Source organism: Acanthochromis polyacanthus, chromosome 21 (assembly GCF_021347895.1).
Source record: "Acanthochromis polyacanthus isolate Apoly-LR-REF ecotype Palm Island chromosome 21, KAUST_Apoly_ChrSc, whole genome shotgun sequence".
In the NCBI taxonomy this organism is placed as follows: Eukaryota; Metazoa; Chordata; class Actinopteri; family Pomacentridae; genus Acanthochromis; species Acanthochromis polyacanthus.
In genome coordinates, this window is record NC_067133.1 from 23,721,739 (window position 1) to 23,748,413 (window position 26,675).

Below are 26,675 nucleotides of genomic sequence, written 5' to 3' on the forward strand. Positions count from 1 at the left end.
GCTATGTGACCTTGACACCTCCCCTCGCCATGACACTCTGAAGGATCTGCCTGTGAGGAAGGACTTGAACCACAACAGGACAGAATCTGAGATGCCGAGCTCAGAGAGTGTGGAGAGGAGGATTTGATGGTTCACGGTGTAAAAGGCAGCAGACAAGTTCAGCAGCAGTAGGACAGAGGACTGACCAGCAGCTCTCGCCAGCTGCAGAGATTCTGTGACTGATAGGAGTGCAGTCTCAGTGGAGTGGTCGCACCTGAAGCCTGACTGAAAAGGGTCAAGTTGGTTGTTGTTCCGCAGATGTTCAGAGATTTGGTTAAATACTGAGCGCTCCAGTATTTTCGACGGGAATGGTAGAAGTGAGACTGGCCTGTAGTTTTCAACCTTGGCTGGGTTGAGATGAGGCTTTTTGAGCAGTGGGGTGACGCGGGCTTGTTTAAAAGTAGCAGGAAAAATGCCAGTTTCCAGGGAGGAGTTGACAATGTGCGTGACTGCAGGTTTGATTGTGGGCAAGATGGTCTGCAGGATGCTGGTGGGTACTGGACCGAGAGGACATGTTGTAGGTTTTGAGCTCAGAAGAAGTCTGGAAACCTCATCCTCACTCAGAGGAGCAAAAGAGCAGACTGAAGGAGTAGTAGTGGGTTTGAGCTGACTGGACTGGTCAGGCTCAGAGAACTGGTTGCTGATTGCGGTCACCTTTTCAGTGAAAAAGGAGGCAAACATGTCTGGAGTCAGCTCAGTGGACGGCTGAGCTGACTTTTATTTTTCCATTTTGTTGTCTTTTCCGTTTTGCATTTGCTTTTTCCGTTTTACATTTATTTTTACTTGATGGATTGAGCTGTCAATCAAACGGCTCTGGGCAGGGCTTTCTGTCTAGGGTGGGTAGGCAATACCTGATCACGGGATTCCTGCGTGACGCCAGCTCGGAGCACGGCTAAATTGAAGTGATGTCACCATGGCGCTTCGGCTGATTCTACCAGCAGACACTGAAAGGACTCTGATAGTTCGGTAAGTTAATGTTTATTTCCTTAATGATGCCAGTTTTAATGCACTTTATAAACACCTGTAGTGGCAGATAAAATGTGTTCCATGCACTCCAGATGTCAATGGAGTTTGTGTGTGTGTGTGTTGACCAGAAAAGAGAGTTAACATGATTAAAGCTAACGTAGCATTAAGCTAACGATGTTTGTGTTGAGTTTCATGTAAACGGCTGAAGTGTGTTGTGTTAGTGTAATGTGGTACATTTAGTTTATAAAACTGTCAGTGGAGATGCTGGTTCTCATTAATGTAACTCTAGCATCAACCATTTAGAAAACTCAGATGTGATGAAAACAGTAAGGATTGTCTGTGTTGTCAGTAGTCCTGAATATCTGTTGAGTATCTGAAGTTAAACTGGAGAAAACAGTAAATCTACTCTCTAGTTGTTAACATTGTTTAATGACTGATTCATATGTTGTAGTACTTATTCCTGCAGTGTAGATTGGAAAAATGAACTCCCAGAAAAGTAATGATGAACACTACATTTAATGTTCCAGCAGCTGGAATGAAAGACCCTTGTAGATCTTTTCCTTCTAGTGTTGTTCTGGATCATTGGGAACATCTAGTCTGATGGACTGAAAACTACAGAGAACATGAACATCCAGCTGTGGTTGTCTGAAGAGTCTCCTCTCCTTCATTACTGTGAGGAAGAGCAGCACTGATGTCATCCTTATCCTTCCTGTAATAACAATAATGCTGCAGATTCAGCTCCTCTCTTCGTAATAAAACTTTTCTTGAGACTGTTTAGGATTTACATTTCACTGTTAGCAGCACATTGTTTATTTCATCCATTTATTTCATGTGTTTACACATCTTTACAGTTCACAATTATTGAAGAATGTTTTTTTTAAAAATGTGCAATCAAGGTAATAATGAAGCTCTTGACCTGAACGTGTTGATGTTTTAATGCTGCATATCTGCTATAAATAACATGGACTTTTTATATTGTGTTTCAGCAGAGATTAAGTTAAAGTTCATAAATGGAACTTGTGAATTCTAAGGATAGAGAATAATAAACAGCTGAAAGAGTGTGATCCTGTGATCAGGTATTGCCAATCCAGCCTGGACAGAAAGCCCCGCCCAGAGCCATTTGATGGACAGCTCAGTCTGTCAAGTAAACACAAATGCGATAACGGAAAAAGCAAATGGAAAACGGAAAAGACAATGACAAAATGGAAAAATAAAAGGAGAAAAGGGAAAAGCAATGACCAAAATTTCCTTCTATTTATTTATTTATATATTTATTTTTTGGGCTGCACAGTGACGTAATGGTTAGCACTTTCGCCTTGCAGCAAGAAGATCCCTGGTTCAAATCCCGGCCTGAGCCTGAGATCTTTCTGCATGGAGTTTGCATGTTCTCCCTGTGCATGTGCGGGTTTTCTTCGGGCACTTCGGCTTCCTCCCACAGTCCAAAAATATGCTGAGGTTAATTCATTACTCTAAATTGCCCGAAAGTGTGAATGTGAGAGTGATTGTTTGTCCGTATATGTAGCCCTGCGACAGATTGGTGACCTGTCCAGGGTGTCCCCTGCCTTCGCCCGAGTCAGCTGGGATAAGCTCCAGCACCCTCCGCGACCCCAGTGAGGATAAAGCGGTGTATAGAGAATGGATGGATATTTATTCTTTTATTTATTACTCTTTATATTTACACATTTATTTCCTTATTTTTTTAACATTTATATTTTATTCTGGCACTCCTATGACTCCATATATGACAAGGTCTAGCTACATGTATAATTTGATTCATAAAAAAATGTCACTTGTGACTATACAGTGGAGACTGAAAGAAAATGGAATAGACTGAATTGACTAACAACACACAACTACCCTGTGTTGCATCTGTAACTGTGTTTAAAAGTAGCCTTTGCTGACTTTCAAGAATGACACAAAATAAGATCATCATCCAGTATTAAAAAGAAAAATGATCCACCAGGCAGTCAAATGCAAGTTTAAGATGCTTCAAATTCCTCCGGTTTCTGTTCTGAGAGTTGTTTTTGTGTCTTCATTCATTCTAATTTATTAATTTCACCTTTTGCATCACACATTATCTCATCCTAAAGCATAGTCTGCAGATCGATTCTAAAAAAGTTTTGTAAAAAAGCCTAGCTTCTATCAAGTTTTGAAATGAAAAATAGTTGTAACTTTTCAGATGTTATTTTTCAATGGAGGAAGAGGTGAAGATGGAATTTTAAAGAATTTTTTACAAGGTAGTTCAACTTTTTAAATGGACAAATCATATCAAGCACAAGTGTTTTTATACCTCTTGACTTTCGACCATTGATGGTTAAAACTATTTGAAATTACTCTCCTTTGTTTTATTCTACAAAATCACCGGTTGATTATATCTGGTTTTATCATTTGAAACTATTGTCTTTGTGAATTCAGGCACATTTTTTTGCATGAGGTTGTTTGTATAACCTAAGAACTTACATAAATGTGCACCACAGTGTTTTCAATGTGCTGTGTGAGGCAGTTGCTTTAAGCCCAAGATAAATTTCCCTGCCTGACAATGAAACATCTATGATTCATAGATATTTTTTATGTATTTCATGTTTTAAGGTTATCTTTAATCACTGATGGCTGTAGAAGTCTCAATTTGGTGTAAGACTTTGAGAATTGTTGAGAAATGTGGCTATTATTCATCATTAGGTTGTTGATATGTCACTTCCTGACTTGATAACTATAAATAATATAACAAAAAATGTATGTACTGCCTTCTGTTTTAAAATTAGCAGTAGTGCACCACACTGAGTGATGTGTTGGCCCAAGTACTGCATAATTTTCCATGAAACAGTACAGGACATTCATGTCTTGTATGTCAGCTTCCAAAATGAGGCATGCCACCATACATAGGAAACACAGTACATAAACTGCAATGTCAAGCATCTAAGCTGGACAACAGCGCTCATATGATTAAATTAACACCTTTGCTTTAATACCGCTAGAGGACTGAATGTAAAATTTGAAATCTGCATTAGTACATTGACCAATAATTGAGACAACAAAATCCAAATTCTCAAAATTTTGTGAGTCACATAAGACAGAAAAAAGCAACAAAACAAAGTTAAGATAAATGTTTTAATATGTAATAAAATGATTTGACTTTTATTACTATATAATACATAAAGAAGTTTTTCAGTAAACTTAGTAAATTCCTTTTTGATTTTAAACAAAGTAGAGAAGAAAGTGACTGAAATTGTCAAATGGATTTTTTTTTCCATTTCTGATTGTCAATGCAAAGAAAAGTATACACAACATCTTATATTATCTCCTTATAATGGAGATTTTAATATAGAAATCTTCTTTGTGATATTTTGCCAATGCTACAATTTCATATAAAAATGAAAGAACAGTGCTTCCCATTCACTCCAGGACAAAATAATCTTAACACAAGGTTCATTTTGTTTTTTCCAGAACTTTCAACTTCACATCGCTATCTTCAATAGCAAATTTAGCTGAGCCTACATCTGGCTATTGATGATGACCTCGGGCATGATGCAGCGTAAAGCTCCAAATGAAGCTCGTAGGTAAACACTGAATTAGAATTATTTTATTTAACTACTACTCTAGGTCAAGAATAAACTTTCAGTTGCTGAACTGTACTACTGATTGGCCATACAAGCAGGGTTGTCTGTCACTGATTTCTGCAAAAGCATAATCTGCAAAAGCATCAATATTGATATATACAGCATGTTTTCACAATGACAATTGGGACAAATGGAAAAAGAATATTAGTATCAAAACGCAGACCATCTAACATCAATATAAAATTCATATAGAATACATTTCCACAGTATTCCAACATCTTCATCCCACAGGTCAAATAATGAAATGTGTAAACTTAGAAACAGGTGCTGCTGTTATAATACATTGACAGGTTGTAGTTCATGTAACCTACATTAAACCACTTTTGTATTAATTGAACAGAATGCTTTAATTGTCATTATGCACACACAATGTAAAACAAAATTATTATTGACAACTCTTGTGGTGTATTTAAACACTGTTGACAGTACAAAACAATACATAAACCTCTTTCTCATCCACCTAGTGTAAGACATGAATGGCTCTCTGTTGTCTCTCTGGATAGTGCACAATCTAATGTTGAAATCATATCTGTTTATAGAACTTTCAATATTTTGCCTCATTATGGCAATACAAATGGAAAGATGGTGAGGAGGCAAGAGATGCAGCAGCTGGAACAAGAAAAGCACTCAAAGAGTGCAGTATTCCACCAAGGCTTCTCGGTCTTTGTATGATTTCCAACTGATGAAATCTTTAACAAAAAATTACCTTGTGCTGCGCACAGATATGTGTCATGCATGTGTACAATACTAAATCACATGACCTAAATATGGAATTGATGGGACTTGGAAACACTCCCACAATTTAATCAATTGTTTCTTATATCATTTCTGACGGATAAGTCCCAATAAGTCACCAGCGGTCAATTTGCAGTAGGATCGCAATCATGTGATCGTCAGCAGACTGCTGACGTAGTGTTCGCTTGTTGTCATAGTTAGAGTGCCGCTATCTCGCAATACAGAAATCTTTAGCAAATCAGTGCATCCAGACTATAAGCTGCATCACTGCCAGAATCTAATTAGATGGTCCTCATGTCATTTTTGATATTTCCTGAAAATTTCATCCAAATCCGTTTTTGAGTAATGCTGCACACAGAAAGACAAAGCATTGTCACATAAGTCCACCAAGTAATGCATCCATCCATCCATCCTCTATACACCGCTTTATCCTCACGAGGGTCGCGGGGGGTGCTGGAGCCTATCCCAGCTGACTCGGGCGAAGGCAGGGGACACCCTGGACAGGTCGCCAGTCTGTCACAGGGCCACATATACAGACAAACAATCACACTCACATCCACACCTACGGGCAATTTAGAGTTATCAATTAACCTCAGCATGTTTTTGGACTGTGGGAGGAAGCCGGAGTACCCGGAGAAAACCCACGCATGCACAGGGAGAACATGCAAACTCCATGCAGAAAGATCCCAGGCCCACCCCGGGATTTGAACCAGGAATCTTCTTGCTGCAAGGCAAAAGTGCTAACCACTACGCCGCTGAGCAGCCCCAAGTAATGCAGCAAAATAATAATTCTGCTCTGGTTCTCTGCTGCCCCCTGCAGGAAGTTGTGAAACATGACAACACATGGATGTTCTGCATGCCTTTGGGAGTGACACATTTCACAAGCAAGTTATAATGCTATATGTACATTTCTGATGTGCTCCTTTTTGAACACTAAAATGACAGTATTGGAGCTAAATGGTTTATGTGATTTTATTAACATAGACTTTTAATGATGTCTGTCTGTCTTGTTCTCCTTCTGGAAAAAAATCAAGAAGATAAACTGCTGAATCTTTTATTTGGCCAAGCAAAGACAATTTATCTAAGCAGCAAATCAAAAATGGACAGAGGCCAGGGGTGTGATTCTTTATCAGTCTCGTTATCGCACGTGTGCTGGTAGAACATAAGAAATATGTAAAATTGACAGATTTGGACTCTTTTCAAAACAATTCTAAAGTTTTTCTAAATTTTTTTCCTTAAAGGACATGGGAATCACTTTTGGACACGAATCAATCTAATGTATTTCTTTTTTGTTTTATATAGTGTTTGGCGATTGGTTGTTGTAATTTATTGTGAATGTTGAATCATTTTCTGTTTGTCTCAGACATATCTTTTGGGACGAGCTGTAGAGAGCTGATTTGATGTCCACAGTAGCAATGCTTAGAGGATAACACAGGGACAGCTACCACTTTTCTGCTTCCCTGTATGATGGGTTGGAGGAGGAGGACATTCCATTTCCTGAAAATTTCTGTGAATTAAAAAGAGGAGATATACAATGAAAGGAATCAATCATTCTCAAGTTTTGTTACTGCTCACAACGGGCACAGCATCCCCTTTTGCACATTAAGCAATGTCATTTGATGCATTGTTATCTGCAAAACTCAATCATGCAGGTATAAGAGATCTTAGGAGAAAAAGCTATAGAAAATTCTTGGTCATAGAGATTAAGGTAATCCATGGACACAGGTTCTGCTTTTGATATGTTGCCTGTCATGGGAGGCAATGGTTCAGGGACAGAGCAGGCTGCCAACTAATAGCAAGGTTGGCAGCTCAATCCTTTGTCCCTCTGCACTTTCATGTTATAAAGTCATACAACAGCAAAGTGTGGCTGCATATAATTAATTGGACATGGCAGCTCTGTAGCCACTGGTGTGTGAATGTGTGTCTGAATAGGAAACATTGAGTACACTTTGAGTGTCACTACAGCAGAAAAATGTTTTATAGGAGCACACTACAACACTTAAAATATGGCCAGTGCTATGGAGGTAACATCCAGGTTGCAGATATATTCAGTGTTTGGCAGCAGTGATGCAATAACAACAGCCACAATATTTATACTGCATGTGCACTGACAACAATAACAAGGGGTTGTACAGTACGTTGTTATCAGGGCTGATATGGACATTGATTATTAGTAATCAACAAGACTGATAACTGATATTTGGAAATGATTTGCATTACCAGTACAAGCAAAAATCTTTGTGTCAAAATTTAACTCCAAATTAAAACTTTGTTGAAATGCCTTTATTTACATTTTCCATGTTACATTAAAAGAGAACATTTCTATCCTTCAGCGTTTATTAACATCTTTCACGATGTGAAGCTAATAAGATTCTCTGTGGACTCAAGTCACAGAGAGGTGAATGCATCCCAGCCAAAATCACACATTTTATATGCATTTTACTGGGAACCAATACGAAAAAATAACAAAACAGATAATAACCATAACAAGAATAAAAAGAAAAATAATGAATATCGGATCCTATAATCATCGAGGCCAATTATCAGTCAACCCCTAAACCAACATTGTATAAAAGGACAGCAGAGAATGCTTGTTGGACAAACCAATAAGTCCACACACTCACTAATATCAGGCTGTAGTTAGAAAGGAGCTGTTGGAGAAAAAGCAGCTACCTCATTCCTTTAGATTGAGCCAAACCATCAGCACATTGGGGGTGAAAAAAAAGGCTAAACCAAACTCAAGTGTTGATGCACCACAGGGAAATGTTGCCCTGGCCAATTGAATATATCCAAGCACACATTCCTGGTGTAGGACTTTATAATGGGAAAGTTGTATTTCTACTGTTTTTCTCATGATTGTTGTGACAAAAGATAAGCTAGTTGCCATCATGATTTAAATTCAGTTGTAACATCCTGTCTGTGAGCAAATGGAAAAATCATACAATGTTTTAATATTTGAGAGACACTTCAAACACCTAATCTGTTCTCCTACCCGGCTTTCCAGATCCAATTTAATTGTCAAAAATATGACTCCAACAAAAGCCTGCACTGTCTTATGCAAGGCCATTTTTTGATTCCTAGCTAAAGGAACCTGCAGTCATATGCTAAATGTGAAATTGTGGACCAGAAGATTTCTCAGTGTCTGGCGAGGAAATCGTACAACCAAACACAGCACAAAAATAAAAAAGATGAAGTTCAAATATGAATGCAATGTTTGTAGTCGAGAACAATGGAAAATTATGGCAGTATATAGTTTGACAAATTGAACAATATTTTAAATTTCCCACCCCTTATGACAACCCCAACAGGGCTGCAAAATGGAGTTTTAAAAAGAATGACGACCATACCTGATAATACGCACCAGCTCCAAGAAGGCTTCGTCAACATTGTAGCGATTCTTGGCTGAAGCCTCCATGTAATAGATCCTGTTCTCTCTAGCAAATGCCTGAGCATCCTCCCTGGAGATCTGCAGACACAGTAAATATCATGCCCAGCATCCAGCAAGCTTCTAGTCACCCCTTATAAACTGCATACCATATATATTTCTATCCTATTGTATACTATACTATACAATAACTGATCCATTTCTGTTATCTTGGATTTCTTTCTTCTGTTTTTGGCCATTTATCAGTGATTTAATTTTACTTGCACAGCTGATTCATCTAAAAACCAATATGATGTTGATTTGCATGAGAAGCAGGGGTGAAAGTAAGCTGGTACGGTCCGGTACTGCATACCGGCAAAAGATCTGGTGGCGGTACGCAGTACCGGGAAAAGATCCAGTGGTGGTATGCTTCTCTTACACCGGTACGTCGTCCGGCTGCCTGCTATCGACCATTCACTCAGCAGTACGTGTGTGCGCATGTGTATCTACTTTCCATAACACAGCGACTGCTATGGCCAATAGCAGCCAATAGCAAGTAGGTGCGCTTGATTTATTGCACTGGGACATTTTCCACAACTCGTCAATAGACGTCAACAAGCGCCGCTTGCACCGGGACAGGTTGAGCAATAAATTACACATGTTCTTGTGATTGGCTGAAAAACTTTAAACTGGATTTACAGCGGTTATAATCGACAGATGCATATTTTAAATAAAACGGAGAAAAGCACTACAAAACAGTCCAAAAAAAATTTGTCAAAGTAATAATGCAAGGAAAATAACCTCTTTGATTAAAGGAAAAGACAGGGACACTGAAGATGGATTACCACAGAAAATCAGAAACTAACAACTACTATTATAACTATTATAGGCCTCTGTGGAAAATCTTTTAGGTGATGTGTTTTGATGTTTAGTTCCATTCTGAGTGTTTGCTCGTGATGTCACGTCTGTTCTTAGAGTCTTGTATTCTGGATATTTATCAGTGTTTCAATTAAAGCAAAAAGTTTACCGTATTTTCAAGTGTTATTAATTCCTACCTATTCGATTGGCCTACAGTAAAATATTAATATGTTTTTATTTGTTTACGTTTTAACTTTGCTATTCTAAAATGCATGAAGTTAGAGCGAGATGAGGGTTTTGGTAATAGTATCGGCAAGAATTTAAAATTACTTTCACCCCTGATGAGAAGTCATGCAAAATGATGGTTAAACTATAAACAGAGATCAGAGATGGTCTATTTAGCATTTTAAGAGGCTACCCTGTCATAACTAAAAGTATTGAAGATGGTGTTGACATACGGAACATTTTGATAAATCCTTATGTTTCTGATGGCCTGTGCAAACTGAAGGCAGGAGGAAACTGTCCCTCTTGACTGCTGCCTGCCCTGTCTGCTTTTGAAGCATGACATAGTTCATCTCAAACTAATCTTGCATATACAAAGGGGCAGATTGGAAGATGAGACCCAGTCACACAAGTGGGAAAATCACAAAGACAGGAAGAAAAACCTGAAGTTACAGAAAAGAAAATTGATACTTTCAAAATCAAACCAAAGACCACGAGAAAACTCAAAATATTTCGAAAACAGCAGTCCAGTTTTTGTATGGCAAGTGTTTGGACCAGATAAGACATAGTAGGTTACTGTTGGCTTAAATGGTTTTTGCAGTTACAAATGGGACATGCAGGAAATATGATGCTTATTTACTATTTATTTGTTTCTGTGCTGTGGTTTTCCAGCGTGTCCAGGTCACAGCTGTGTCTGAGCCAGTCTGTCTAGCAAGTCGTTAATATTAACTGTAGTGAAACTAAACCAGAAATTTGCTGACGTCTCTGAATCTTGAGAAAGCACTGATGGATTCCTTGACAGTCCCTCTGGAGTACATCTGTGTGCATTTCACTATATTCCAGAAACAGTGAGGAAACTCCCTGACATCATAGAGTACATAAAGAAATTTGTTACCACTCTTTGCTGTTCCAGATCAGCTTTGTTTCCAACCAGAACCATGGGGAAGTCGTCCCGATCCTTCACTCTTAGGATCTGGGTGTGGAATTTCTGGACCTCGTGGTAGCTGTTGGAAGAATAGAGAGAAGTGTTATTAAATACTGTGCATTAGCCACAATGAACATGAATCACTTTATTGTACAGCGCACAGACCACGATTCATTGGTCCTACTGTTTTAAAATGGTCAGATTTGTGCAGTTTGTCAAACTAATCGGTTCTTCACAATATCTTCATGGCTGTGCCACATTGATCAATATTTGCATTTTTCATATCAATTTGTGGACAACCACATGCTCTATGCCAACCATAGAGCTTTGACATGGTTGAGTAAATTGTGCAGATCTATTACCCTGTTAAAACAGCCTGAATGCACATTAGCTCTGCTGCAAACAAAACAGATACAAGAATAGCAAAAGTAATTTAGTGCGTTATATTCAAACTGCCGTGTCATGCCTAGTGTTCAGCACGTCTTGACATCATTCAGTAGTCAGTTATTTCAATTAATCGCGGTGGCTGACAGTCAACGCCTCTTAAACCTAATGTCATCAAATATGGCATCCCAGGAAAGATTTTGCAACACATCCAATACTTTCTCATATATTTAGTGTTAAGAGTGTGTGTGTAAGATGTGTGGGTTTAACTACTGAATACACTTCCTGTATCTGTTAGGTTGGACAGTGGGTGCTATGTCAGTTACACTACCAATAACAAGTGACCACACTTCCTCTTCAGCAGAAACATCGACTGCCACAAAGTGACAGGATAACATGTTTACGGTGACAAATGATGCAAGCACACTGAGCCCATTTACAGTATTTTTTTTTATTTCTAATTTTCAAAATTTTCTGTCACCTTTTTGTAAGTTTGCAACTCATTAATAAACAAATATAGAAAAAAAACTCATGAAGATCCTGCTGTTAAGTTTAATTGTTTAGATTTAATAAACCAAAAATGCATATTTTTTCATTGTTGACTTTCAGTGAATGCATCAAAACACTAAAACTTAACGTCCTTTTATAATAATAATAATAATAATAATAATAATAATAATAATAATAATAATAATAAAATAATAATAATAATAATAAAATAATCATCAAAAAAGCAAAAAAAAAACCATCTCATGTTGGTCACTTATCTGTTTCATTACTCATCTCACATTCAAATACACAATAAAATTACCAAGATGTCATCAGTGCACACTAATGGATGAGCTCAGGAGGAATGAACACACACACACAATCATGCCATTACCTGCCCCGGTCGTTGAGTGCAAACACCAGTAGGAAGCCTTCTCCTGAGCGCATGTACTGCTCCCTCATTGCACCAAACTCCTCTTGGCCGGCTGTATCCAAGACTAACATACACACACACAATGAAAGTTGCAAATAAAAATTTTGCTGAACAAACACAGCATCAAAACACATTAGCTCAGTTTCGCGTTCAGGGCTTAAATAAAATCAGGATAACCTAATCTGGTTACATTAATCCACACTAATCCAGTTGCTTTCTGAGATGTTATTTAACTTCAGATTAACTAGTTTCAGACTACAGAGTCTCAGACTAAGGTAATTAAGGACAACTCAGATTATGTTTTGAAAGCCGATGGTGCTGAGGTGAGGCTGCTCTGAAAACCTGGAGTGAAATATTCCATTATAAGTTTTAGCAGTGTGTGTAAGCTTGGAGTTTGACCCCTCAAATGAAAAAGTAATGAACAGGACTCTCCAACAACTTCAGGTAAGATAAATTTACATTATCTATGGTGGCCTGATTGTACTATTTATTATTATTAACTTTGAAAACCAGTCAGTATCTGGTGTGACCACCATTTGCCTCATGCAGTGCAACACATCTCCTTTGTTGATCAGGTTATCGATTGCGGCCTGTGGAATGTTGGTCCACTCCTCTTCAATGGCTGTGCGAAGTTGCTGGATATTGGTGGGAACTGGTACACGCTGTTGTATACTCTGATCCAGAGCATTCCAAACATGCTCAATGGGTGACATGTCCAGTGAGTATGCTGGCCATGCAAGAATAAGAATTGTGTACAGATCCTTGCAACATGGGGCCGTGCATTATCCTGCTGCAACATGTTTTGATGTTCTTGGATGTATGGCACAACAATGGGCCTCAGGATCTCGTCACGGTATTTCTGTGCATTCAAAATGCCATCAATAAAAAGCACCCGTATTTTCCTTGTCTATAACAGACGGCTGCCCATACCATAACCCCACCGCCACCATGGGCCACTCCATCCACAACATTGACATCAGAAAACCGCTCACCCACACGACACCACACACGCTGTCTGCCATCTGCCCTGAACAGTCTAAACCGGGATTCATCCGTGAAGAGAACACCTCTCCAACATGCCAGACGCCATTGAATGTAAACATTCGCCCACTCAAGTCAGTTACGACGACGAACTGGAGTCAGGTTGAAACCCCGATGAGGATGACAAGCATGCAGATGAGCTTCACTGAGACAGTTTCTGACAGTTTGTGCAGAAATTCTAGTTATGTAAACCGATTGTTTCAGCAGCTGTCCGAGTGGCTGGTCTCAGACGATCTTGGAGTTGAACATGCTGGATGTGGAGGTCCTGGGCTGGTGTGGTTACACGTGGTCTGCGGTTGTGAGGCTGGTTGGATATACTGCCAGATTCTCTGAAACACCTTTGGAGATGGCTTATGGTAGAGAAATGAACATTCAATACACGAGCAACAGCTCTGGTTGACATTCCTGCTGTCAGCATGACAATTGCACGCTCCCTCAAATCTTGCCACATCTGTGGCATTATGCTGTGTGATAAAACTGCACCTTTCAGAGTGGCCTTTTATTGTGGGCAGTCTAATCAGCATCTTGATATAGCACACCTGTGAGGTGGGATGGATTATCTCAGCAAAGGAGAAGTGCTCACTATCACAGATTTAGATAGATTTGTGAACAATATTTGAGAGAAATGGTGATTATTTTATATGTGGAAAAAGTTTTAGATCTTTGAGCTCATCTCATAAAAAATGGGAGCAAAAACAAAAGTGTTGCGTTTATATTTTTGTTGAGTGTATAAACAACACAAATGCCATCACTTGTGTATCACTCCAATTGTTTTTTATAAAAAGTGCTGCAAAGCAAAGGTGGTCTATAAGTGTGTTTTGTTATTGGCTACTTTTGCCATGGGAACATGTGGGTCTGCAATATTCAGTTGGTAGGTCAGAAAGTTCCACACGCCAAAAACCTCAAAGTGATAAGTACTTGTAAGGAAGGAGGTATAGGGGTTCCCCTCAATGAGTCAAATGAAAGCTTTGTCTTGAAGCAAACAAAAGATTTCAGCTGCACTGTGTTTGTACATATGAAAAGTGTCACAAAAATCTGTATCATCAAATTCATTCAGGCTACTTCTGTCTCTGAGCAATCTTCTTTCTGGTCTTGGTGGTGGTCTTTCAGCGTCATTGATGTAGTCAAGGTAATCTATTTTTACCATGTACCATGAGGCCTACAGCCTTTACTCTGAAGTTAAACCTGCCTCTGTCCAGATTTAATTTAAGTCCTGATTTAGACCTGGATTAGCTCTAGTCGCCCTTCAAGAAAGGAGATTATTCAACTCAAGACTAGGACAAGTCTGAGACTATTTTAATCTATGTCTGAGAAAGCCATTTCGGTGAGTCCTGGTTTACAATGTGATTTAGTCAAGAACTAGGGCTTAATCCCTGTATGGGAAACCGGGCCATTATGTCCAAATATTTGTCCTTGTGTAGTGTTTAGCCACCACATGGTGCCAGAACAACTTCATAGCTCATAGGCACAAATTCTTAGTGTCTCTGTAACCCTAATGCAAGGATGAACTTCATTTTTCCAAAAGGCATTTCCTCCTTTGGGGTTTTGATGATGGCAGTGGAGACAGCTATCCAAACATATCTGTCTAAATTCCATGCTAAGATCTCTTGACTGCAGAAGACATAGCGTGATTCATATCATTTCAATTTTCATTAAATCATTCCATGACTCCTTGTGTCATATGGAAGAGGGCACTGGATAAAACCACTCCCATCAGGACAGAATTTTTTCATTATATGATAAAAGTGGTCACTCAACAACTTTGTATTGGTTTGCAGTGACTTTTCCTTCCAAGGGGACAAGTGTAACATCCCAGGAAAAAACACATACAGAACCACTGGAACCCTTCACTCTAGAAGTCAAGCCTTCAGGGTTGTATTGTTCTCTTGGGGTACACCACACATTCACTCACTCATTTGAAGAACGTCACGATTGACTTATATTCACATATCTGTAGTCCATTGGTTTCTGCACCACTGGACTCTCAAAAGTGCATTTATCTGTGTAATGTACTATAGTATCTCTTACTACGTAATTGTTGACAGATTGTTCTTGCTGAGTCTGATCATATCCTGCATTGACATTCCCAGTCACCTGGAGAGTTGTCTCTGTACTATTTTTTAAATTTCAGATTGCACTAATGCACCCCCATCATAGCTATCAAATGTGCACTGTCAATCAGTTTCCCACCCTGCTTACTGATTTCTTTCACACAGATTTTAATGCAGATGTCACTGTTCCTATTGAAGTACTAGTCCGTTGATCAGTTTTGAGGCTGAAGATCCTGCCAGCAAAGTCCTCAACAATAAACCTTTTTTTCCCCACTTAGATTTTTTCTTCTTACCATCTTGATACAAAATCAGAATCAACTGGGCCTGCTCAGCATTGTTTACATTATACATAGCATGATCGGATCTCTAATCAAGAAACCACTAAAAACTTATCTGTGGGTATAAAAACTATATATTTAGAAGTTTTTCTCCAAAAAAAAATCCTACCCTGCCTTCAAATGTCTTAGACGGAACTCTACACTGTTGCTTCCTCTGGATTATGCAGATCTATAGAGTTCCTGCCTTTCTTTCCACCAACCCAACCCCACTCAAGCACACCAGCTCATCTACAACTCTACTCACACTGAAAAAACTTCTCTGTACTACACAATGGCAAGTTGTGATATTACTGTAATCCAGCTGTACCTGTTTGAATCAGAAACTATTTTGAAGAGGAACTAGTTCCTGAAGATTGGTTCCTGAAGTTTGTTTTTGGATAAAGGACTTTTTAGATAATCAGCCATGGAAAATCACAGTCTTCTTCTTTTTTTCCTTTCGGCTTTTCCCTTCAGGGGTCACCACAGCGAATCAATTGCCTCTATCTAACCCTGTCTTCTGCATCCTCCTCTCCCACACCAACTACCTCCATGTCCTCCCTAACCACATCCATAAACCTCCTCTTTGGTCTTCCTCTAGGCCTCCTGCTTGGCAGTGGGAAACTCAGCATCCTTCTAGCAATATATTCACTCTCTCTCCTCTGGACATGTCCGAACCATCTCAGTCTGGCCTCTCTGACTTTATCTCCAAAGCCTCTAACATGTGCTGTCCCTCTGATGTACTCATTCCTGATCCTATCCATCCTGGTCACTCTCAAAGAGAACCTCAGCATCTTCAGTTCTGCTACCTCCAGCTCTGCCTCCTGTCTTTTCCTCAGGGACACTGTCTCCAGACCAAACAACATGGCTGGTCTCACCACAGTTTTGTAAACCTTTCCTTTCATTTTAGCTGAAACTCTTCTATCACACATCACACCTGACACTTTTCTCCAGCCATTCCAGCCTGCCTGTACACGCTTTTTCACCTCTTTTCCACACTCTCCATTGCTCTGGACTGTTGACCCTAAGTACTTAAAATCCTCCACCTTCTTGATCTCTTCTCCCTGTAACCTCACTCTTCCACTTGGCTCCCTCTCATTCACACACAGATACTCCGTCTTGCTGCGGCTAACCTTCATTCCTCTCCTTTCCAGGGCAAACCTCCATGCCTCTAGCTTCTCCTCCACCTGTTCCCTGCTCTCACTACAGATCTCAATGTCATTTGGAAACATCATAGTCCATGGAGACTCCTGTCTAACCTCGTCTGTCATCCTGTCCATCACCATAGCAAACAAGAAGGGGCTCAGAGCCGATCCCTGATGTAGTCCCACCTCCACCTTGAACTCCTCTGTCACACCTACAGCACACCTCACCACTGTCTTACAGTCCTCATACATGTCCTGCACCACTCTAACATACTTCTCTGCCACTCCAGACTTCCTCATACCAAGCATGTTATTGGGAAATTACCAAATAAGTGAATCCTTGGAAGCGAGGGAGCGGAGCGACTGAGCCGGGGGGAGGGTTCGGCATGCAAGAAACCTTTGAAATTTAAAGGCTGAAATGGTGCATTCTGGTGAACTCTGACACCTAGAATTCTTTAAACATGAAGGCTTAAAAAAATGTTTGTATGGGACCTTCTAGGCACCCCCCAAAAACAGCACAAAGTCATGTTAATGTGATGAAACCAAATATTTATACTGGATTCAAATTTGAATGAGCCACATGAAGTCATCATTATGTGTGCTTTCCGATCGACTATGGGAGTGAGCCTCTTCTGTTGAGGAACTTGTGGGGCAATGCCACTGGGTTGTTGCAAACATAGACATAATAAAGAGTAGACGCCGCATGAACCGCTACTGTCCATTGGGGCTGACGAGCGGTGGGGTCGCCATCTTGGTCTGGTCAGCCGCTCCACTCAGCACTGTTTGACAGCACATTTAATCCATCTTAACTCTGAATATTAAACTGATTTTCACGCGTTTTTTTTGTTGTTGTTGTTGCAAACATCATACATGTAGCTATGGTACAGGACAAATGGTTCGGCGTATTTTAATATTCATAGCGGGAATAATAGATAATAATAATAATAGGTAATAGAATATTCTGATATTAAGCTCGACTGTAGACAGGTATTTTGCAAACACTGTAAACACACACACTAATTTATGTTAGAGAAGCAGATAATGGCAGTAAAGTCAATTATTTTAATAATTTGAAGAGACAATATATGGTTACTATATGTACATATATAAACAAAATACTGACTAATGAACACATTTCTATATAAAACTATATATATATCTATATTATCATTTTCTGATATATCTTTTTTAATATATATGTATGAATTATATTGATAGTCTATATATGATTTATATAATAATTTTCTCTGATATATTGATTATATTAATACTCCATCTATGATTTATATATATTCATTTTCTCTGATATATCACTTCTATCTATTGTTTTATATAGAAATATGTGTTCATTAGTCAGTATTTTGTTTATATATGTATATATAGCGTAATCATATATTGTCTCTTCAAATTATTAAAATAGGCTAATTGACTTTACTGCCATTATCTGCTTCTCTAACATATATTAGTGTGTGTGTGTGTGTTTACAGTGTTTGCAAAATACCTGTCTACAGTCGAGCTTAATATCAGAATATTATATTACTGTTAATCCCGCTATGAATATTAAAATACGCCGAACCATTTGTCCTGTATCACAGCTACATGTATGACATTTGCAGCAAAAATAAAAATAAAAACGCGTGAAAATCAGTTTAATATTCAGAGTTAAGATGGATTAAATGCGCTGTCAAACAGCGCTGAGTGGAGCGGCTGACCGGACCAAGAGGGCGGCCGTATTTCTCGCTGCGCAGCAGCCCGAGCGGCGTCTACTCTTTATTATGTCTATGGTTGCAAGTACACACTACTGATCCCGTATGTTTGGTCCTGTTGTCGCGTCTCTTCCCTTCGCGGGTGAAAAAAATGCTGGGCGTTTGGTGGTTAGAGCGCTTTTCCTACAATTTCCTGGCACGATTTTTCGTTTTCATGTGGTCTATCAGCGCTTGGCATCCTCTGTCGCTGTATTTTGTCTCATCGTCGCACACCAGCTACATCTAACTTTCGATAATGCTCTCCAATCGTTGTTTCCAACTTGTGCTTTTGCCAGCGCACTGCTGACAACTACGTGCGATCCAACCCTTATGGGGATGGCTAGTAACTACGTCATCGTGTCCAAAAACGTCACTTCCGTGTCCTACCAAACCAACGATATAATGGTGCTGTGTTGTGTCCTGTGTTGCAACAATAGAAATGATGTAAATAAAACGATATCTTTCTACCACTTTCCTCTGGACGAAAAGGAGAAGAGAAGATGGCTGACACTGATAAGGTAAGTTGGATTTCTAATCTTAGAAAATACATTTAGCGCCGGGAGCTAACGTGCGCTAGCTAGTATTAGCCGCTTGAATTATGTTGTCTTTTTGTGTTATGAGGAGTGTTTGGGCCACATTACAAAAGAAACTAAAAGTGGTCGAGATTAAAGTCTCTGATAATAAGTTTATACTTTTAATTTATAAGAATAAAGTCTGCCGAGGGAGACTTTTGTCCCAGTTTTGGGGACTTGGACTTGCTTGACCAATCTGCCCAAAATACTCGACTTGACTAGGATATGGGTCTATGTGACTTGGATTTAATTGAGTCCAATACTTGGACTGACTTGCTAAAAATGTTTGGCTAAGATTATTTTAACTGTTATGGATTCATGATTAGTGTAAAGAGATGCGTAGTTATTTACATATGCAAATTAGCCATGTGCTCCCGGCAGAAGTTAGCGCAAGAGTGTGCTGCTGGGAATCTTCAGAGTATACTTTTCAAATCTAACATAACAACTCTAACAAAGCCAAGTAAACGACATTTAACCTCACACAGATGATAAAGCTAGCTTTATTTCTGACATCCTGTGTTTGTTAGCTTACGCTACTTAGCTACTCACCTCAACACTGTACGTTTTCCTTTTCATTGACGCCTGCACTTTCCCTTTAAAACCACCTGCCAGCACACTAACTCTTACAACTCTGTTTGAGTTGTAAGAGTTAAGACCTCGCTTTACCGACTTCGGAAAATCCGCAAAATAAGATGTCACAGTGAAAAAGGTGACCGGTTCTTTCGCTACTGCCATTGTGTTTTCATTCGGTGCGCCGCGGCTTGGACACGGAAGTGGTCCGTGACGTCACACTAGCCATCCCCATACCCCTTACCCCCCTTTTTTTTTCTCATCGAATTTGGGCGATTCACGTTGGGTCTCAAAATTGATACCTCGATACGCGAATTTTCGAGGATCCGCGACCAAATAACATGCCTGTCATACAAAACCACTGTTCCTCTCTGGGCACCCTGTCATAAGCTTTCTCCAGATCTACAAAGACACAATGCAGCTCCTTCTGACCTTCTCTGTACTTCTCTATCAACATCCTCAAAGCAAATATTGCATCTGTCGTACTCTTTCTTGGCATGAAACCATACTGCTGCACAGTGGGCTGCTCGGCTTATTTTTTGGAAAAAATGTAATATCTTGGCTAAAAATCATCCCCTGGTAGTGATTGAGGGCTCATTTCAACCGCAATATACTTGGGAATACATCTAAAAAGATATCTTTAAATTATATTAAAAAGTTAAGGCTGCAGGGAGATTTTTCTAGACATAAGTGTAGGGTTCCACCGATGGAATTTGGTGATTAAATGTAAATTTGAAAGGCGAGACATGATATTGAGACATGATACAAAAATGTGAATCCTTAAAAGGAAAAATTGTGACAAAAAACTGGAAAAATCTACCAAATTTCAAGAATTTTTAATAAAATCTGTCCTAAATTGATGCCTTAAATGACCATTTTCAAAATTTGAAGGCAGTTGTTACACTTAGAGACATCTAGAAGTCTTTTTATACTGCAAAGTATGTGTATATTAGAAGTACTACTTACAATTTCGATACATACGTGTTAACATCAATCGCCCAAGGTCCACATAGGGGAACTTAGACCTTCTTCAGTAAAATTTGATCTGTGAGAGTTGCCATAAGCCAGATTTTCTGACACTAGTATTTTTCAACACCTGACATCCTATTCTTTCAGAAAATATATACTTTCCCATATCTGGCTTATGGCAAGTGAAAATATTCTGGGTGGTACATGAAAATAGTCTCAGAAAAAAAAAGTGAAAATTTACTATATTTTTTCAAACTTTGCAGAAATCTTCTAAATTTAAGCAATTAAGAAAATTTGGAGCAGGTAAACCTGAATATTGTTAAAATCTCAGGTAAAAGTTATTAATTTCTCAAAAAGAAATAGAATGAAAAGCTCAAATATCAATTTTTTTTACAGACATTTGAAATTGCCGCCTTTTTTTCAACCTTAGATTCAAACTGGCCTAACTTTTTAAAGAATAGACCGTTTGACTTGATTTTTTATTTTTTGTTGAACTGGATTTTTATTCTACTATAAGAAAAACAAAAATAAAAGCAATTTGGAGGGGGTCAAATTTTCTAGATTTCCAGGTCCCAGCCCACTGTGTGCTGCTCACAAATGTTCACCTCTGCCCTTAGTCTAGCTTCAACTACTCTTTCCCATAGCTTCATCGTGTGGCTCATCAGCTTTATTCCTCTGTAGTTGTCACAACTCTGCACATCTCCCGTGTTCTTAAAGATGGGCACCACCACACTTCTCCTCCATTCCTCTGGCATCTTCTCACTATCTAAGATCCTGTTGAACAACCCAGTCAGAAACTCTACTGCTACCTCTCTGAGACACTTCCATACCTCCACAGGTATATCCAAGGGCGTAACTTTGGGTCTTCCATTGGGGGGGTTAAACTCTGTGCCTGTTTATTGGTATTTATTGAATCGTTTACTTTTGTAAAAGGAGTCGTGGTAATTTGGAATGTCTGTATTAGAAATACATTGGTGATTGACTTGAAGTTGTTGCAGCTGTGTACTTATGTATTTATGCAACAATGACCAATTAATTCCTATTGTGCTTAAGTACTAGGTAGCAAGACCGTCGCAGCTTCCACTTAATTGATTTAGGGTTTATGTCAACTATCTATGAAAAGAAAAATCAAGAACTTTAAAGATTAATCAATTGCATCACTGTATTGACACAACTAAAGTACAAACAGAAAATGTCTTATGCACAATTCATGGAAACACTCAATACATCACACAATACAGGGTGGCACACTGGAGTGCAGCTTGCACCTCTATTCTGGCGTGGAGCATGTATAGCGAAAGCTAACAAAGTACAAGGGCTAAGGTATGTTACCTGGTCATTTGTGCCTCCTGTGCTGCCTTTCCCTGTGCTCTCTCTCCCTCTCTTTGGTCACCTGATGATCCTCCATCACCTGGACTTCCTCTGTCACCTCCTCCTCCTCTGTCTTGCTCAACTGTTGCACCTCCTCTGTCACCTCCTCTCTCTCTCTCCTCATCTGCGACTGTGCTTCTCCCTCTCTGGTGACCTGCCTCTCTTTCATGGCCTGTTCGGCAATCATATTCTTGAACCTGGTATAAAAAAAATGCTCAGTTAATGTTAAAATGGTATCAGCCCAGTTAAAAATGACCAGTAAGGTCAAAGAACAATTTGAGGAAATAAATAAATTCAGTTATTTCCCAAATTTTGTCAAGATTCACGAGATGAAGTACTTCTCTTCCCCTCCTCTGTCACTGTCACCGGCTGCGCGCTCCGCAGCCACCCTGCAGCAGCAGAGCGTCTGTTGTCACCATGGTTACCGCTTCAGGCCGACACAGACATTCCTGTTCCTTCAGGATTTAGAAATGCCTGGAAAAATGTAGCTTCTGTGTATGGTATTGCGTTGTTTGATCAGTAAAATAGCTTCACTACTGAAAAGATATTTGATGTGGAAAACAGCGACGTTATGACCTGCCCGGTTCCCCCGAGAAATGTAGTTTAACTACGCCGCCATCCATCACTGTGTATTGGAGCAAAGTCAGCAAACAGCCCTTTAAGTTACAATTCAGTGAAAACTGACATTGGTCCTACACAGTACATCCCCGACACTCTCTGGCTGTACCTCACAGGACAAGCTCAAACCAACTCCAGTCACAAATCATCAGCTAACTTAACAAGACAGGTAGGCTATTTTACCTCTTTTTGGTCAAGATATTTCCTTTTTTTTAAGTTGTTGGTGTCGACCAACAATGAAGAATTGTTGTTTGTCCTTTTTGCGCTCTTTTAATTTCTTCACGGCTCTGCTGTCTCCATCCATGCCAAATATACAGGGTCAGGGAAAAGTGAACGTTACGTAGAGGAGGCGCCGCGGGTTGGGTGATACCAAGTATTCGGTGGGGGTGTGGGGGGTTACATTAAGATGATTAAACTTGCTACTGTTTTGTTGGCAAATGATATTAATAATAAAAATCAACAAGATAATTAATGCTTTTATTACATTGGAAAAATGTGATTATATTGTGGGGGTTACATTAGCTGAAAGTGATTTTTGCGGGGGTCATGACCCCCGTATCCCCGGTGCAAATTACGCCCTTGGGTATATCATCAGGACCAAGTGCCTTTCCACTCTTCATCCTCTTCAATGCCCTCCTCACTTCATCCTTACTAATCTTTGCTACTTCCTGGTCCACAACAGTCACCTTTTCTACTCTTCGTTCTCTCTCATTTTCCTCATTCATCAACTCTTCATAGTACTCTTTCCATCTTCCCATCACACTATTGGCACCTGTCAACACACTTCCATTCTTATCCTTTATCACCCTAACCTGCTGCACGTCCTTCCCATCTCTGTCTCTCTGACTTGCCAACCTATACAGGTCAGTCTCTCCCTCCTTACTGTCCAACCTAGCATACAAGTCATCGTAAGCCCCTTGTTTGGCCTTTGCCACCTCTACTTTCACCACCTTACGCTGCATCTCCCTGTACTCCTGTCTACTCTCTTCAGTCCTCTCAGTGTCCCACTTCTTCTTAGCTAATCTCTTTCTCTGGATACACTCCTGCACCTCCTCATTCCACCACCAAGTCTCCTTATCTCCTTTCCTTCCAGATGACACACCAAGTACTCTCCGACCTGTCTCCCTGATCACATTTGCTGTAGTTATCCAGTCATCTGGAAGCACCTCCTGACCATCCAAAGCCTGTCTCAACTCTTTCCTGAAAGTCATACAACACTCTTCCTTTTTCAGCTTCCACCATTTGGTCCTCTGCTCTGCCTTTGCCCTCTTCATCTTCTTCACCACCAGGGTCATCCTACACACCACCATCCTGTGCTGTCTGGCTACACTCTCACCTACCACTACTTTGCAGTCAGTGATCTCCTTCAGATTACACCATCTACACAAGATGTAGTCTACCTGTGTGCTCCTACCTCCACTCTCATAGGTCACCCTATGTTCCTGCCTCTTCTGGAAGAAAGTATTCACTACAGCCATTTCCATCCTTTTTGCAAAGTCAACCACCATCTGGCCACGGAAAATCACAGTATACGGTGTTAATCTGAGAGTCTTATTGTAAATACAGGAGTTGCGTGAGGCTAAGAGAATAATGTCTTGACTTGGGAGCGTAATGTGTGCCGACCATGTTTTGTCATTAGATTAAAGTCAGCATCTCTTTTTTTGACAGATAAATCTCTGAAAAACTATAAAAATCAGAAAGTAATCTAAAAGCACTACCACTTCCTGCAGTTCTTCAGGTGTCTGAATAATTATCTCCTACACATTCTGTCCACTGATAAAGGTAAAAATACTCCTCATGTAAAATGTAGTATTAAACTCAATGTAATTTTAATTTTTGACCAATAATTCAGTACAAACTAATTCTCCACACCACATTTGTTTGGATTAAGAAAGAGATGGAGCTAAGAAAGCCCCTGCTCCTATTGAGGATTAAATTTGCAATTAGAAAGAACATTTGTGTGTCATAATATGTTAGTGTCACCCTTTAAACCAACAACCCACAGCACACTGCAACATCTGTGTACACATCACTCTAAGATGCAGAGAATACCATGTAATAAGTGGAATTTCTTTGGGGTTTAAGTGATAATGATGATGATGTTTTACTTTTTTATTGTTTGTTTATCAACACTGATCTCCAGCAATATTTGCAAAGGGTAAAGTAGTGAGAAGATTACAGGGCATTCTGAAGGCTAGTCAAGGCTATAGTGCTGAAAACGTATTATATATGGAGCAGCCAAAGGCATACAAACAGCAGCTCTGCACGGTTAATCTGTATACATCTGATGATTCACATTATACAGAGTGGTGAAACACCAGCATGCATAAACACACTATCCTGACAAGATGAGCCAAGTACAAGTCCTAACTAGGCAATGAAACATCCCAAGAACAAACATGCAGCCTGTCTCGTATCAAATCACAGTGCAACACACACTCGGCTTTCAGATAAAGCTTTTAACACACCCCAAAATTATGCTAACAAACAGTGTGAATCATGTATTCATGTCCAATGTAATGCAGTCTTACTATCCAGCCGGGTCTCCTTTCCATCCACAGTGCAGATCTTGGTGTAGGAGTCTTCAATGGTAGGGTCGTAGTCTGACACAAAGTATGACTGTGGGACACACTCAGTGTTAATCACAAGCTACAGTTTTTCCAAAAATATTTCATTCCATCCTAGATGTCTATTGAAGAAGGGCAATTTGGTACCAATTATGTAGCGGCTAAAAAAAAGAATCTGTACCTCCTTTTAGCAGTGCAATAGATGTGAGTACTGAAATAACATCGAAAACACAATTTTGAGACTTGTACGACTGTTCAGTTACTTCACACCTTTTACACCCCATGTGGTAATGCTATTTTTGTTGAAGTTCCTCTCAGTTCATTGCTCAAATCCCTAAAAACCCATGTCTGTGTATCAGACTTACGAATTTAGATGTTTTTACATGAAATAATCCCTTCCTCCCTCAAAGTGACTTAGATGTAATTCCACACTATTGCTCTTTCTAGAATGTGCAGATCTATAGAAAGCAGCCCTAAAATAGGTTCTACAGGGGCAGTTCTTGTGGTCAGAACACACACAAAGGTTCAGGCTGCCCTAAAATGACCTGGTCCTGTAGTGGAAAAAAACAAATAAACTTACAGGAAGCCCTACCCTACAAGCTGACAGTATTTGTTCCATAGGTTTGTTACACATGAAACCCTGGAAGTCTGAATCTGTATTTCTAAGACCATCATCAATACACTGCCATGCTAACAAGATAATAAACACTTGATTTTCAGAGGGTCTTCGTCAATTAAGTTATATTTGTCAGTGTCTGTCTGTCTGTCTGCATGTCCGATGATTATGCAAAAACGATCAGGACAAATTTGCCGAATCTTGGTGGAGAACTGGAGCACGAACATAGAGACAACTCAAAATTGTATTGTAGATTTGAATATATTTTCCAGAATAGAGTATTTCAGTTGGTTTTTGGGTTTGCTGGCACAATCACTATCTATATCTGTTATGTTAATATCAAATTATGTGAACATGCATCTCCCATAGCTTAAAATGAATTTCTGAAGCACTATCTGCCTGAAGGATAGGAATACATCAAAAAATGTGAAACAGAAGAATTAACGTAGGTAAGGTTTGTAACAAACTACTACAGCACAAACAAATATTGAACTGGTCTTTTCACTGACCAGCACGGGTTAACAAAACTGAAATGTGCTGCTGATTAAAAGATAACACAAACAATTTCTGGACCAAATTCAGAACAAAAGGCAGCACAGGTACTGCTTTGCTGGCAAATTGCTGCAGACTTAAAATATGTCAACATGCCCTGAGTGACAAGTCAACACTGCAGAGCTCTCCCCTGATCAACTACTGTCTTTTGATCAGTCAGTTCTGGTCAGTTACGAACCAGTGCAGTTTAGAACAAATCCCATATACTTCACATTCATAGTTTTGAATGTGTTTCACTGCCTTTCAGACTGACACTTTTTGATCTTGTGTTGAATGCAGGAAATATCAATATCATATTCTGTTATGTTGGTGTTGAGGTGATGTGACCAGTCTGTCACAGCCAGACATGAAAAATGTGACATTTCTTAACATTCAACTGCAAGTCATGACAAGTGAAACAGTAAATTTCAACTACAATCGTTCATAGTTGCTGTAGGTTCCAGTCACAGCAAACATGATTCTACGTAGACCTATGCTTATTTCTGTCACCACTGATACCGTGTGACAAGAAT

General features: G+C 39.5%; 1 protein-coding gene across 2 annotated transcripts; it reads right to left on the bottom strand.

Annotated features, from left to right (window-relative positions):
- Nucleotides 1-4,565: 4,565 nt before the first annotated feature.
- LOC110965697 (ras-related protein R-Ras2-like) lies at nucleotides 4,566-25,940 on the bottom strand. 2 transcript variants are annotated; one of them, XM_051941322.1, is made up of 5 exons: nucleotides 24,960-25,940; nucleotides 11,994-12,096; nucleotides 10,697-10,805; nucleotides 8,705-8,823; nucleotides 4,566-6,864 (listed from the first exon to the last, which is right to left on the bottom strand). In XM_051941322.1, the coding sequence occupies exons 2-5, from the start codon at nucleotides 12,059-12,061 to the stop codon at nucleotides 6,777-6,779; spliced, it is 384 nt and encodes a 127-aa protein (XP_051797282.1). In that variant the 5' UTR covers nucleotides 12,062-12,096; nucleotides 24,960-25,940; the 3' UTR covers nucleotides 4,566-6,776. The 2 variants fall into 2 exon arrangements, with proteins under 2 accessions (XP_051797282.1, XP_051797283.1); XM_051941323.1 differs by lacking the exon at nucleotides 24,960-25,940 and adding an exon at nucleotides 21,772-21,909.
- Nucleotides 25,941-26,675: the final 735 nt, after the last annotated feature.

Excerpts from the sequence above, each read along its gene's own strand:
- LOC110965697 (XM_051941322.1), bottom strand. The coding sequence starts at position 12,061 with ATGAGGGAGCAGTACATGCGCTCAGGAGAAGGCTTCCTACTGGTGTTT. Across the intron at positions 8,824-10,696 it reads ATCTGGAACAGCAAAGAGTG|ATCTCCAGGGAGGATGCTCA; the intron begins GTAACAAATTTC and ends CTGTGTCTGCAG. Across the intron at positions 6,865-8,704 it reads GAGCTGGTGCGTATTATCAG|AAATTTTCAGGAAATGGAAT; the intron begins GTATGGTCGTCA and ends TTTAATTCACAG.